At 37.7% G+C, this 16,097-nt stretch overlaps 1 protein-coding gene across 1 annotated transcript; it reads right to left on the reverse strand.

The window, feature by feature from the left end:
• Positions 1 to 15,257: 15,257 nt before the first annotated feature.
• On the reverse strand, positions 15,258 to 15,842 carry LOC118840803 (RNA polymerase II subunit A C-terminal domain phosphatase SSU72-like). The gene has a single exon (XM_036748154.1). It carries the CDS (start codon positions 15,840 to 15,842, stop codon positions 15,258 to 15,260), a length of 585 nt encoding a protein of 194 aa, XP_036604049.1.
• Between the last annotated feature and the right edge of the window lie 255 nt (positions 15,843 to 16,097).

Consider the following 16,097-nt stretch of genomic DNA (forward strand, 5'->3'; position numbering starts at 1 on the left):
AGGAGATAAGAGGGCAGATTCCAGAGATGTTGCAAGGATGAAATTGGCAGGCTTTGCCAATTGACTTGAGTATGTGAAGGTAAAAGAAAGTGAGGAACCAATGATGACTCCTAGGTTGCTTGCCTGAGGGACTGGGAGGATGGTTTTCACTTTATGGGGGGGGGGGGGTAATTGTTGCTGTTTTTTATACTTTGACAGTAAGATGTTTACTGGACATCCAGGTTGAGAAGTCTGAAAGGCAATTTGAGATGGAAGATTGGATTCCAGTAGAGAGATTGGGGCAGGAAAGGTAGGTTTGAGAATAATCAGCATAGAAATGGTAATTAAACCCATGGGAGCTGATATGATCTCCAAGTAAAGTAACATGGAAGGAGAAGAGAAGAGGGCCCAGAACAGAACCCTGAGGGACATTTACAGTTACATAATCTGGAAGAAGATCTAGCAAAGGAAACAGAGATGAAGTGGAATGATGGGTAGGAGGAAAACCAGAAGAGATCAGTGTGTCCTGAAAAACTAGAAGACTGTAGTAAGGAGGGGAGAGTGATCAATGGTGTCAAAGTCTTCAGAGAAGTCAAGGAAAATAAAGACTGAGAAAGGCCGTAGGATTTGGAAACTGAAAGATCCTTGGTAATTTTGGAGACAGTTATTACAGTGAAATGAAATGGCAAAGAGTTACAGTAGTGAGGAAACCTGTGTCCTACAGGACACATGGAGTCTTCTAGGTCCTTGGGTGCAGCCTTTTTACAGAGTCCAAGTTTCACAGAACAATTCATTTTATGAAGGGGTTTGTTCTGTGAAGTTTAGATTCAGTCAAAGGATCACACTTGAGGACCTAGAGGACCACATATGGCCTCGAGGCCACAGGTTCCCCACCCCTGGGTTAAGATGAGAGTGAGAGGAGGGAAAATATTGACACCTATTGTGGACAGCCTGACAGAGTTGTTGAAATAACTTACTACCTGTCCTCCCCACCTCAAATCTCTCCCTTTTGTTGTTCAATTGTGTCTGACTGGCTGTGACCCTATTTGGGGATTTTCTTTACAAAGATACTATGGTGGTTTGCCATATTCTTCTCCAGCTCATTTTACTGATGAGGAAACTGAGGCAAACAGAGTTAAGTGACACCTTAGGAAGTGTTGAAGGCCATATTTGAACTCAGGCAGATGAGTCTCCCTGGTTCCAAGTCCACTGCTCTATCCACTGTGCCACCTAATTGCCCTAATCTCTTCCCACTCCAGTCCATCTTCCAGTGATCTATCAAAATGATCTTCCTAAAGCACAGGTCTGACTATGTCATTGTGCTAATGAGCAAAGGACATTATTTCCTATTCACCTACTTCATCGAATATAAAATTCTATTTTTTTTTGCCTTTTAAAGCCCTTCACAATCTGTCTTTCTGAGTCTTCTTACAATTCGCCCCCCCCCCCCACATACACACACACATAATCTTCAATTCAGTAACACTGGGCTTCTTGCTATTTCTTGCCCTTGAAATTCCATCTTTAGACTATAGGCATTTTCGTTTGCTGTCCCCATGCCTGGAATGGTCTACTTTCTCATCTCCAGTTCCTGATGTCCCATTCTTCCTTCAAGTACCCCTAAAACCCCAACTTCTATAAGGATGCTTTACCTGATTGGTCTTAATTATGTTGCTTTCCTCTTTTAATGTTCTCCAATTCCTCCTATATATGAGAGGATTATACAGAGTTGCATGTTATTTCCACTGTTAAATTGTGAGTTCCTTTAAATCAGTAGCTATCTTTTGCCTTTCTTTCTATCCCCAGCTGCTAACTTAGTTCCTGATACATAGTAATCTCTTAAGAGATATTTCTTGAGTGAGGGATGTTTCATAATTATAGTCCATAATGATGCGAAAGAAGAACCTGGGTGAGATATAAAGAGAAAGTATCGGGTCTATAATGGTTAGCAATTCCCGTAAGTAAATCTATCACCAGAAACCAAAAAGGGGAGCAGGAAAGAGGATTCAGAAAGGAACAAGCTAGATGTATTAAGGTATTAATCCTCAATATCTCCAAAGTAACAAATTAGCCTAGAAATAATATTAATACATTAATGGGGGAGGATGTAATAAGATCTAGGATTTGTTCAGTGCAGCTAGAAGATTGGAATAATTCTTGACATCTTAAATGTTACTTCGAGTTACTCAGAGTTGTGCTACTTAGAGTTACTTAGAGTCCTTTGTTATCAAAGAGAACTGTGACGTCGGGGAGATGATTACATGACTTGCAATTGAATTTGATTTCAGTGAGAGAGGGCTGTGCAAAGTCACCAGTCTCACTTTTGCCCCCAGCACCATGTGGGTCCAGCGGCCAGATGTCATTCAGGATTACCGCAGATGGTCAAGGATGCCTTGGCTTTTTTAAACTAAGGTTGTTTCAAGTTCTCACTTTGAGTGAGGCAACACCCGTTGAGTGAACAGGCTTCTTTAAGAAGTAAATAAAAATAAAAATAGCATTAATAAAATAATATTATAAATAAATAATAAATAAAATAAATAATAAATAAAAATAGAAATAATAACAATAACAGTAATAATAATAAACTGAGAGAGATTGCTGTCCAAAAAGAGAAACAGTTTCTATTGACATTCGCTCTGAGCCAGGGGGGCCCCCAAAATAACCATTAAATGGTGCGTGGGCAGAGCAGGGACCTATTATTGTTCAATTAATGAGATGCAGAGTGAGTTGGGTTTAATATTTGGTCTTTGAGAAAGCGATGTAGAGACTAAACCTCAAGTTAACTAGGTAGGCTTTTTCCATCAAAATTTACCTTCCTTTGGGGAGAGGAAGAGGAAGAGAAAGAAGGTGGAGGAGAGGGAAGGAGAAGGGGAGGAGGAGGGGGAGGGTAGAGAAGGAAAAGGAGAGGGAGAGGGAGGGGGAGGAAGGGGGTGAGAGGGAAAGGACAAGCTGAGTTGTCCAAATGAAACTGATCAGGAGGGTCCCCAGTAGGGCAGCTTGGACTACTTACCTGTTGTGGTTTCTTCTGCATTCTCAGCTGACAAATTACCTTCATAAATTGTGTGACCATTCCCGTACCACCCTATACCCTGTCAAGCAATTCCAATTGCTCCCTATTCCACACAATTTCAAATATTGAATTCTGTTGGTTTTTAAAACGCTTCATACCCTGGACTTAACTTTCAAGTAACTTTACTGCTTGTATTTCCATATACTCTGATCCAGTGACAAGGGTCTTGTTATTCACAGTAGAAATCCCATCTTATATTTAAAAAGCATTTTTTTTTCCAAATTATATGTAAAGAAAAAGTTTGACACTCTATTTTAAAAATTTGATTTCAAACTTTTTTTCTCCCTCCCTCACCCCCTCCCTCCAAAAGATAGTAGAAATTTGATATAGACCTTGTGTGTAGAATCATGCCAAATGTATTTTCATACTAGTTATGTTGTGAAAGAAGCAAAAAAAAAAATGAAAAAAAGTGAAAATAGTATGCTTTGATGTACATTAAGTCTCCATCAGTTCTTTCTCTGAAGGTGGATCGTCTGCTTCATCATGAGTCTTTTGGGGTTTCCTTGGATGATTGTATTGCTGAGAATAACTAAGTCATCATACAATTTCTTCACCACACAGTACTGTTCTTACCATGTACAATGTTCTGATTCTGCTCACTTCACTTAGCACCAGTTTGCGTAAGTCTTTCCAGGCTTTTCTGAAATCAGCCTGATCATCTTTTCCTATAGCAAAATAGACTTCTATTAAAATAATATATCTACTTGTTCAGCTATTTCCCAATTGATAGACATCCCCTCAATTTTCAATTCTTTGCCTCCACAAAAAATCTGCCTCCCCCACTTTTTTTTCTTGAAAAACCAAACTAAACAAAACAAACAACTCCATCTTTTGACTAAAGGCATTTTCAGTGATTGTCCTCCGTACTTGGAATACTCTCCCTCCTAATTTCTGCTTCCTAGCTTTCCTGTATTCCTTGACATCTCAGATAAAATCCTAGCTTGTACATGATGCTTTTCCCAAGCTTCCTTAATGTTAGAACATTAGTGACTCCCCTGTGTTGATTATCTTCAATTTATTAAACATGTAACTTGTTCATACATGGTTGTTTGCATATTGTACCTTCCAATATACTATAAATGTCTTGAAAGCAGGGACTATCTTTTATCTTTGTTTATATCCTCTCTAGTTTGTACAATGTCTGGCACATAACAGGTGCTTAGTAAATGTTTGTTGATTGGTAACTGACTAGTTCTTAATTCAAAACAATTTGCCTGTATATGTCTATAGAAACATATCTAAAACTATATAATCATTCCCATATCACTCAAATTAACGGGAATAATAACCACTGCTTGTTTTGTAATATCAGGGTGCCTCATTTATCTGAAGGCATGAAATGCAATTTTCAGAACTGAAGTAGTATCAGTTCATTGAAATTTAAAAATAATTACTGAAATGCATTTCAAATTAGGGAGAAATAGAAGTGAGACATCCAAATTTGAATGCAGGTGAATCTATGCTTAATACATTATTTTCCTGTTCAAACACAGTATCATCCAACACAGTATTGCCGAGACAGCTGGTTCCATAGGCAACATGTTTATTCACATGTGGTAAGCAATATGTTGACAATAAGCAGACTGAAACCCAAGGGAGTTAACATTGATAGAGCTCAAGTGTTAGCTCAGGTCATCAGAAACCATCTGTTTGCATCTTGGGCAATCAGTCAACATTACATCATTGTATAGAAACATTATGATCGAGTCGACTGAGAGTGTACTAGCAAGTATTCAATAAATAGTTACTGATTGAAAAATAAAGCGAACTCTCAACATATATTTTAACTTACCAATCCCATTTACTACTAGTACATGAGTTAACAGATCTCAATACACGTATTCATCTGTACTAAAAGAAAAATACAGGAAGAGAGTAACATGAAACACAATGAAACAGAGGTCAAAACATCACTGTGCATGGCTTTTAATGCCAACCTAGGACAGCTGTGTTTTATCATTTAGGCAATAGGGAGTCACTGATTTTTCTTCTTTGCAATTATGCTAAATGATGAGAATATGAACGATCATGTTCACCATCTGATTTGGAAGAAGTTTACAATGCAAGAGATATGTAGAGAAAAATTAATGACAGTAATTGATTCGAAATAGAATACAAAGAAGAATGGAGTTGAAGATGACTCTAAGGTAGTAAAAAAAAAAAAACTAGGTGACTAAAAGGGTGGTGGTATTCTGAAAAGAAATGGTGATGTTTGAAGAAGAGCTTAGTTTGGGGGAGGAAGGGAAGAAAATGAATTTTGTTGTGGACATATTGACTTTGACATCACTATTAGATACCTGCATTTAATTGTTTGGAACAGTAGTGTCAAACTCAAATAAAAACTGGGGCCATTAATCTGTAAGGATCCCTGTGGGGCACATACTGACTTAGTTTTAAAATTTAATGTTATCTATGTTTATTGTATTTTTCATTTGGTTAAATATTTCCCAATTACATTGTGATTTACTTGGGTGTTGAAGGGGTTTGGGGGGAGTGGAGAGAGACTTGTGGGTATTGTAAGCTTCCTGAGGCCCACAGGCCATGTGTTTCATATATCTCATTCAGAAAACAGTTGAAAATGAAGAACTGAAGTTGAGGAGAGTGTATTGGGCTAGTTGTATATCTGTCTAGGATTTATCTGTATAGAAATAATTAAACTCAGGGTAGTTGATAAGAGTACTAAAACAGGGGTACAAGTAAAGGAAGAGGGCCTATGATAAAGTTATCTCCTGTAATATCGAAATAACATTAATGATTTCAGTTTGCCTTCATCCATTGTTTTGTGAAGTATCAAAGTCACGCGAGTTTGGAGAAGTCACAAGAGTACTGCCTTCTCCCAAGAGTCATTCAACTTAAAGAATGTCACAAAACAACCCCTTTTTTCTTTCTCTCTTCTCTGTCCTCTGGAGGTCTCCCAATCCACTCCAGCACACCTTCACCCTCATTTCACTGTCCCTTGAGCTCATCTTCCCATAAGAAACCAGATATCTTAAACCTTTAATTCTTTTTTTTTTCATTCTCTCTGAAATGTATATTAACTGGATGAGTTTGGGTTCTTCTTAACCAAGAGCCTTGACTGTGATTTCTTTTTCAACTGTCTACATGCTAAAGAAATCATTCATCTGGATATTACTTATTTTATTTACTTGTAATGTTGCCAAAAGTACTAGAATTTTTTTTTAAATAAGGGAACTCAAATTGTGGATGCTTTACATACACACACATGTACATATTCTTATACATGCTATACATACATATATATACATGTGTGTATGTGTATGAATATACATCTAAATAGACACATTTTTATTTCTCCCTTATACAGAAAATTATGAGGTGAATAAAATAGGTATAATTTTCCTGATATTATAAACATTGTCTTAGAAATATTAGTGATTCATACGTGTTTGCATCTCCACTAAGTTACAGAAGGGGGGCTCAAACCCAGTATATTCGGATTTATTTCATATTCCTTTGTATAGAAATGGGGGACATTTTAATCTATTTTGGGCCCATTCAAATGACACCATGACTCACTTTCATCTGGAACTCTAATCAAAGCAATACTGTTGTTTCTATTGGAAAAGGCAGGTCAATTACCTCCCTTATATTTTTTCATTGATCATTATGGTAAAATTCTAAATCAAAGTGCCTCTCTGTAGCAATCTCTTTCTTTTATGTGTTGACTCCTTGAGGACACTTTACTTTTCATTTTTACTTCCTGTTACCAACACAGTGCTAGGCACATAGTAAAGACACAATGCTTTTTTTTATTCATTTATCTTTGCAAACACATTCCCACAACTATGAAAATAAATAACCAAAGACATGGACCAATTCTTGACTATTGAGAAGCATGATGTCTATTATTAGGATTGTTATCTCTTCTACTGCCAAGATTACAAATAAATATTTTCTTTCTTCGATTTCCATTAGAAGAGTTCTTTACTCAGTCCACCTCATTTGGCATTTAACAAGATTACCACATTCTTTGCTGGACCAATGACATCTCTAGATTCATTATGCTAAGCAACTTCTCCAAACTGACCCAATTAAAGTCTAATTAACAGAGTCATTCATTGCCCACCTTTCTCAAGGGAGCTCTTACTTTGGGGAGGTTGATATTACCTAGCAGAGTTAAACCCTCCAATGTCTCTGTTTAAGTCATTGCCTATAAACCTTGTACAACACCTTGGGAAATCAGAGGGTTTGTTTTTTTTTTGGTCCAGAGGCTGTTTCTCTACAAAGAAAGTTACTGATTAAATCAGTGTATCTATATCTATCTATCTGTCCATCTATCCATATCCATATCCATATCCATATCCATATCCATATCTATACCTATATCTATGTCTATGTCTATGTCCATGTCCGTCTATGTCTACGTCTATATCTATATCTATATCATCTATATCTATATCTCATATATCTATCTAGCTATAGATATATCTATATCTCTGTATCTTTATCTATATCTATATGTATCTACATATGTGTATCTATCTATCCATCCATATCCATATCCATATCCATATCCATATCTATATCTATATCTATATCTATATCTATATCTATATCTATATCTATATCTATATCTATATCTATATCTATGTCTATGTCTATGTCTATGTCTATGTCTATGTCTATGTCTATGTCCATGTCTGTCTATATCTATGTCTATATCTATATCTATATCATCTATATCTATATCTCATATATCTATCTAGCTATAGATACATCTATATCTCTGTATCTTTATCTATATCTATCTATATGTATCTACATATGTCTATCTATCTATCTATCTATCTATCTATCTATCTATCTATTACTGTGATGGAGAAAACAAGTTTGGCCTCTGACTCAAACAAAAAAGTATAAGTCTACCTCAAGTAAGTTCTAGAGATCAATGGCAAATTGAAGAATTGCCTTGGGACTGAAGGTGGACACATTTTCACCCATGTTTTAAATATGGAAAGAAGGTATTATTCATGACACAATAATCATGTCTGGAAGTGAGCTGATATTGCTTTATCTCAAAATTCTGGAATAAAATATAATAGGGGAAACTTGTAAACCCTTAAAAGGAATGAAGCAAAAAAAAAAAAAAAAACCTTTCCTTATCTTCCTTGATTTTATTGCCTTCCATCTGGAATTGCCTCCAATTTATCCTGTATGTATCTCATTTGTCCATAGTCATTTACACATTTTCTCTCCCATTAGACTGTGAGGTCTTTCGCGGCAGGGCATACTAGACCCCATAACAGGTACAGTTCCAATTGCCATTTCCTAATTATGACTCTGATCTACAAGACAACACATAGAACCATAAACATATTTACGTACACACATAGGTACACAGATATGTGTATGCATGCGTAGGTATATATGGCTTTGAAAATATGTATATTTGTGTACTTTATTTATGTACTTGTCTATTTCTTTATTATTCAAGTTTATTTCCTTTACAAAGTAAACCAGCAAATATTGTTCATGGGTCTGAGCCCCAACTCTGCAATTTAAAACATTTATGCAACCATGGGCAAATCCTATACCCTCTCTCAGATTCAATTTCTACCAAATGGGGACAATCATGTTTGTAATGGTTATCTTATAGGGTTGTTCCGAGGGAGACATGAAATTTTTAAAAAATGATGTAATTGCATTGGCAATTATGTGGGATTTTAAGGCTTTTAATCTCAACATATATGTAGTAGATATTTAAATGTTTGTCTACTGACCCCAACAAATATATAAACATATATGTATCTACACATTTATTAATGTGTATACAATATACATATGTGAACAGATGCATGTACGCATGCAGGCCTATTTATACATATATACATTTGTGTGTATACACAAAGTATGTATGTATATCTTGGTATATACGTATGTATACATACACACATGTATATAAACTATGTCAATATGTCTAGATGCCTTCTTCACGGATCCTTACATATGAATTAGTAGGCCCTGTTTCTTCTTGAATTTGGCACCACTGGTATAGGATACTCAGAGATTTAGAAACTTTTTCAGACTCACACAGCTCGTTACGTTTCAATGTCAGGACTTGAAAAATCTTCCCTTGTTCTTTAGCTTCTACTCTGTGTTAGTACACTTTACACTGCTAATTTCAAAAGAAAAAAAGTTTGGGGGAGGGGGGAAGCCAAGGTATTCATTACTGCTGTGCATAGTATGGTAGGTTTGTTTATACTATTTTTCTAACAACAACAATAACAAATAAAAGGCAATCATATTAACTGTGCTAAGAATTCTCACAGTACAAATGACCTAATTTTCAGAAAAAATACAAGAAAATAAAAGCACTTGGGTTCTGTAATATATTAGATGAGGAAGTTAATATTTATGACTTAGTGCTCCTCTCTCTCCCTATTTTTTTATTTGTATTTTTAAAAAATTGGCAGAGCAGATGAGTGGAAGAAATCTTTATAGAAATGAAAATGTATTTTGGGCTTGTAGTTAATTATAGCTTGTTTTGTTATAACAGCTTCCCTATGAATAGTCATAAGCCTAAATATCCCATTATGGTTTAATTATGTAGTCATTAGGAGAAGAAGATTACTAATGAAAGTCCCTATGAAAAATGTATATCATCTGCAAAACCACATCTAATAAAATGTGGATATTTTAAAACATTGTCCCAAAAAGATGGGTCTCATAGGATTTCAGTATTCTATTTAATAGTTTCTTTTTTCCCCCCTTAATTTTAGCTACCCTTTAATGATACAAAATTATAAGGGAGCTTACATAAGGAAAACACTTCGGCAAGTACTTTTTGAAATTATACTTCAGGATAAATATAACATACAAGGTAGGTATTATTTGGCACCTGAGTGATTTTCTACCACCTGTTTCCTTCCCCACCCCATACCCAAATATTGTACTTCAATGACTGTACATACAAGGCTCACTAGACAACCACATGAATCATTTGAATTTCTGTATTCCTTATGCTGCCATCATAGACTGTCACATGAGTACCCAACTGGTCTGCTGTTAGGGCTGTTGAAAATACCTGCCTGGCTCATTGAAGTCTTGCCCCTGCTAAGAATGTGGACGTTTGAGAGGAAGGTGATCTGACTGTAGTAATAGGTTGTCTTTGAAAATAGTGGAGGAGGTAGACTCCTTCCCTGGAGGTCTAGTAATAGACATCTAAGATGGCATTCTCTATAGAATTTTAGAGCAAGGGCTATTTTAGGGAGTACAATTCACACTAGTTGACAATTTAAGTCTTTTCCAATTCTTAAATTCTGGACTTTGGCAATTCTGTGATATTAGAAGTGATGATAGTGGTGATGGTGAGGATGATGATGATAATAATGACAAAAATCTATATAGTGGTTCAATCATCAGAAAGTACTTTACACACATCAACTAATTTGAGTGGCATTGATTACAAACCTTAAAACCTTGAAGTCTCTTAATCACTCATAAGAAAGTGATCTAATCATCCACATGGGAAAAGGGGTGGTGGGGAAGAGGGAGGAGGGAAAGCAAATGAAAAATTCCTGTTGTCCATACTGTGGCTTTTCAGTTGAATTTTGAACTTACAAATTTAAAATGGAATTAAATAACTACAAGTCTTATTTTCTAAACAATATAAGTTGAAAGGGAGAAATATCATTGATTTTGAAATACTTCACTCAGGAAACATTCAATTTACATGTTTTTGATATATTTCACATCATTTATTTGCCCTAAATATATCCCTTCTCCCTCATCCGTGGTAAGAAAGGATTTATTTATTTATTTATTCATTCATTCATTCATTTATTTTTAGAAAAACATAATTTGTTCAGAAAAAAAAAAACTAATATATAGAAACAGCTATTCTGGATTCAAATTTCCCTACTTCAGCAAAGAAGGAAGGGAGAAAGAACATTTTTCTCAACTCTTCTCTGGGACAAACCTCACTGAATTAATTACTCAGCACTGAAATAAAAATCATTTTAAAAGATTCTTTGTTGAACTTATTTAAAAAGCCTTTGTGTATTAAGATGTTGCTACTGTTATTGTTATTAATTCTGTGTATTTAAGTTCCTTATTTGTGTTTAAAGCATCTTGCACAACTTTCCCCCACAAATTAATTTCATTTTGTTCTAGAAATGATGATGTAGGCTTTTTTAGTACTTATTTAATTCAGGAGAGTTTTTTTGAGGGGGGGTTTGTTTTTTAACTCAAAAGCTAACACAGGCTGACACTGTAGACAGGAAAATGGGTGAGTGTGTATTTGATAGGTTCAATAGTGGTTATTAAGAAAACAAGGAGTTCTGAGGTACTATCCTGGACCTTGGGGAAGTTGTTGCCAAACATCTGATGGCCATATCTTACCATGACTTTTCTGCAAACTGTTTCTCCAATTTTTCTTCTGCAGTCTTTGGAAAAGTTAGGGAATCTGAATACATCGTGGACCAGACCCAACTGGGTATAGCACCAGGGCATTTGGATCAAGGTCATCTTCCTCATCAGTGTAATTTTAATAAACTATTCTGATCTGTTATCCAGTAAGAGGAAAAGTATCTTTATTGCTCCAAGAAGCAAATAGGTTATATACAAAAAAAAATCAAAGAGACCTGCAGGCAGAATGAAGTGAACTGGAACTAACCATCTATGTCTCCCCAGTGATGAGGAGACATGGAGCTTGTCCATTCTCTCCAAGGATGATTAAAAGCTTTTGTGGAACAGAAACCCTGCCTTCTGAATCTCAGTTGGCTCGTTCTGCTCAGACGATTCTGTTTGAATCATAAAACAAGAAATCATCTGGGAACTTGTTTGTTTGTTTTTAATTTAAAAATAAAACCAAACCAACCACGGCAAGGTTTGCTCAGAATCTGTGCTGAACTTCCTAGTTCATGAAGGTCAGACCTGCCTAACAGCAACATCAGCAAAGCTTCTGAGCTAAGAAGCAGACATAGCAAGGAGGGCCAGGGTCCCTGGGGATGTCTGTGGGCTAGGCATGGCCAAAATGGTAGCTTTACTGCTGGAGCCCTATCAAGTTTCCTTTTCATAACTGATCCTGAATCCAGCAATCTACCTCCTCTTAATGCCACATGATTGAATCCAGCTTTAGAAAAAAAGGAGCAATTAACACTTCACTTCTGAAAGCAGAGGACAAACTGGTGGTACTTTTATTGGATGATTCTAAGTTCACACCTAGTAATATATAATGCATTGCTTCATTCACCAGTTTGTATACTCCAGCCAATCACAGTTTTTAAAAATAGAGACAGCTGAAGTAATGATTATGCTGGGAAAAATACAATGCATATATTTGTTAAAAGAAAAAAAAATCTTCATCATAATTACTAGGCCACTTATAACAAAGAAAAGTGGGCTATTAAAAAGAAACATTAATTATCATATGGTTTTTATGTATCTCTCCTCATTTTATATGTGCAATTTATTTGAGTGACAAAGCCTACTTCTGGCAGAAGTGTTCATTTAATAATTTTATATCTCTTCATGACCACAATGAAAATACATAGCAAGCCAGCTCCTTACATATTTCCTCTACCTTCTGAAGTCTGTTGTAGTGGCAAGCAGGGTGGGATTTCTTTGTGGTCAATTGTTTTGGAGGGCTTCTCAGCACAAAGACAATCAAGTGGATTTGTTGGAATCAAGAGTCCTAGATTGGAAACAATATGTATGATGTGGTGCTAGTGATTAAAGATCTTTCCCACATCCCTTTGCTAAGTAGGCACTAAGATTTCTGCTTGAAATTTCTGTTTGTGTTTTCTCTGAAGTTCAGGGTGTTGACATTTTCCCGTGAACTAAGTGAATAATATATGTATGTTTATTTAAAGTGAGATTGTAAACCCCTAAAAGTTGCTTTAATTAGACAAGCCGATCAAGGAATCTGTGACAGAAGCCCTCCTGTGCAATGGTATGCTGGTGTTTTTGGCCTTGCACCACAAGAGCAGCTACAAGTAACATTGTTGGTACATCTATACAAGCCCATATTCATTGCTTCCAAGAAACTATGTATCCATTTCAACATCTGCAATCCCCTTCTGCTTTTGCCTTCAACAAGCCATCAGAGTATTTTTCCAATGCGTACTGTCTCCTCAACATGAGGTCAAAATGTTTAAACTCCAGCTTAAGTATCTGACCTTCCAACGAATAGTCAGAGTTAATGTCCTGAAATATTGAGTGATTAGATCCCTTTGCTGTCCAAGGGATCCTCAAAAGTCTTCTCCATCACCACAATTTGAAAGTGTAGCCTTTATGGTGCTTAACTTCCATTATAACCCAATTCTCACAGCCATAGATTAATAATGGCTCAAAAAAACCCCCAAAAAACGAAAAACATAGTTTTGATTATTATTTTTCCTCAGGCTTTTGGAAAGCCTCATCAGACAGCTTTTTTCCCACTTTACTTTTCTTTCTTTTTTTGTTGCTGCCTCCTATACAGGAACCAAACTGCCAAGAATGCGAACTCTGCTTCAGAGAGCACAACCCAATGGGCTGGCCCCTTTGTTTGAATGCAAAATGTACTCTTGCCCAAAAGACTGTTTTATGGAGAACCCAAACAGGGCAAGCATTCACATGGTGGTCAGAAGAGGGGATTGAAGGACACTCTCAAGGTCTCTCTGCAGAACTTTGGAATTGATTGTATGACATGGGAGATATTGGCACAGGACCACCCAGCATGGTCCCACATCAAAGAAGGTGCTGTGATCTATGCACAAAGCAGAATTGAAACAGCTCAAGGCAAACACAGGATCCACAAGTTTAGGGTATCCACCCCAAATGTTCACATGGACTATTTGTGTTCAACCTGGGGTAGAGCATTCCTAGCTCATACTGATCTGATCAGCCACAGTCAGACACATTGAAACTTGCCTCTGATACAATGAGGTCAATTTGGTCTTCTTTGAGAATGAAGGACAACAGCCAACAATATTGTGAACTTCTGTCCATAGTTCTTCAAGCACTGTGACTACCGCATTGAATCCCTTAAATCTTTTCGTCACCTCCACTGCATATTCAGATGGGATACTAGGTCATGCCTACGTGGTGTGACTGTTTTCCCTACTATTTATTTTGCCCAATTCAAGTCTTGTTTCGGGCTTCCCAGCCTCGTAACTATGCTCGGGGTTCCCCCCAAGCCCCAGGCCTTTGCCTAAGCAAAGGACCTGATCACGCGGACAATGTACAGGGCGGGAGCCGAAAAGATGGTGGAGGACTCCGTTTATTATATCAGCAAGCAGCACATTTATAGCTTTAGTGACGCAGGTATATTCTTTGGTTATCTGGGTGAAGGACAGGTAAACTTCAATTCACCTGGAGACTAGGACCGCCCTGACTCCGCCTACTGTCCTCCCCTTCTCTTCCTGCACTACCGAAGCTCCCTGCTGGCAGGCAGTCCAGGCAAAGAACCAGAAACTACACGTGTCAGGCAGCCGGAAGTTCCACATGGTCAGGCAGGTCCGGGCATGGGCAAAGACCTGGAATTGCCTGGGTGGCAACAAAGGCGAGACCCCTCCTCCTGGCTCCACCCACATCCCAAAGCCCTGAGTCTATCTCAGCAGGCCCCTGGGCCTGGAGGTCTGAGGAGGTCAGGGCTCAGCTCCAACTCTGCCCGCAGCAAAGTCTAAATTTTGAAGTAAGAAGCATGTCAGATCTAGGTCATATTCTTCTCATTTATTTATTTGTTTATTTTTAGCAATAGACAATATGTTTTTATTTGCCATTTTATTTTATTTTTAATTTTTTAGCCTTTTTTTTTTTTTTTTTTTTTTTTAAAGGGGAGGGAGGCAGGCAATTGGCATTAAGTGATTTGCCCAAGGTCACACAGCTTGTACATGTGTCAAGTATCTGAGGCCGGAATTGAACTCAGGTCCTCCTGACTCCAGGGCTGGTGCTCTATTCAGTGTGCCAATTAGATGTCCCTCCAGGTCTTATTCTAACTGACTGTACTAAGCCCCTCCCCACTCGCAGCTTTGAAAGATGCCAAATTGGAACTCATGAAGATGAGTCTAAATGATTCCAAGCCCAGTGCTCTAGACACTGTGCCCTGGCAAAACACCAGAAAGTTTAAAAAAAAAACACAATGAAGGAGAAAAAAAAGTATTAAGAAAGGAAATATTGGAAATTGGTGTTCAGGGAAAATAGGGAAGAGTCAGAAAACTTGACAGCTTGCTTCCTTTGAGTAGGGATTAAGAAAACAATGAGGGCTTCAGTAAAAGCAGACCGTGTGCAGGAAAGTCTTATTGCTTCGCTCCTCAAATTCCCGTAACAGTTCACTGATATCATTATCCATGTCTTCTGTCTGCCGGATGCACAAACAGATGTCACAAATGAGAAAGGCTCCCAGAGTAGCTTCTTCTGCATTGTCCAGAATGTCCACATTAATCACGTGGACCGGCTGGAAGGTCACCTGATCTCGGGAATTTAACTCTTCTACTACCTGGTCATATACTCTCTCTTCACAGGTAAAGATGAGATCAAACAAGTCTTTACAATTCTGGAATCTTTCTGGCCGTGGCTTTATTCTCTTATTTCTGTCCAACATGTGCAAAATACCATTGCTTGTGTAGAGTTTCCTGTCTTTCTTAAGAAGATCTTTGTACATCTGATCATATGTTGTTGTGAAATCATAAACATTCGGCGTGTCTGGTCTTGGGCCTGGCAGGTGCACGCGACTTCCTGTTCCAAAAGATCTGACGCAGAATCCTCGTTTCCTGAGGAGGTTGTGAGCCTCCATGCTGCGGTTCTGGTTACTCCGGCACACCACGGCAACTCGTAGCGGAGACGCACACATGATCTCGAGTGAGACAGAAGAGGGTGGCACCGGCGGTGACTGGGATGAAAGCAGGGGTGTGGGAACCAGTGGAGGTTGCTGAAGCAGCAACTCAGCTGGTCGAGCAAACTGATGCTAGCGCCTGAAACCAGGCTCCTTAAATAGTAGGCTGGACAATGATGGAGACCCTGCAAGAGCAAAGCCCGCCTTTCACACCTGCCCTGCCCCCACAGGAGAGGCATGCCATAGGAGAGTGTTAACTCGTGGTGTTCACAA

The sequence above is a fragment of the Trichosurus vulpecula genome, chromosome 3 (assembly GCF_011100635.1).
Source record: "Trichosurus vulpecula isolate mTriVul1 chromosome 3, mTriVul1.pri, whole genome shotgun sequence".
Lineage (NCBI taxonomy): Eukaryota > Metazoa > Chordata > Mammalia > Diprotodontia > Phalangeridae > Trichosurus > Trichosurus vulpecula.

What these genes read in the sequence shown, in the direction of transcription:
- LOC118840803 (XM_036748154.1), bottom strand. Translation starts at nt 15,842, where the DNA reads ATGTGTGCGTCTCCGCTACGAGTTGCCGTGGTGTGCCGGAGTAACCAG.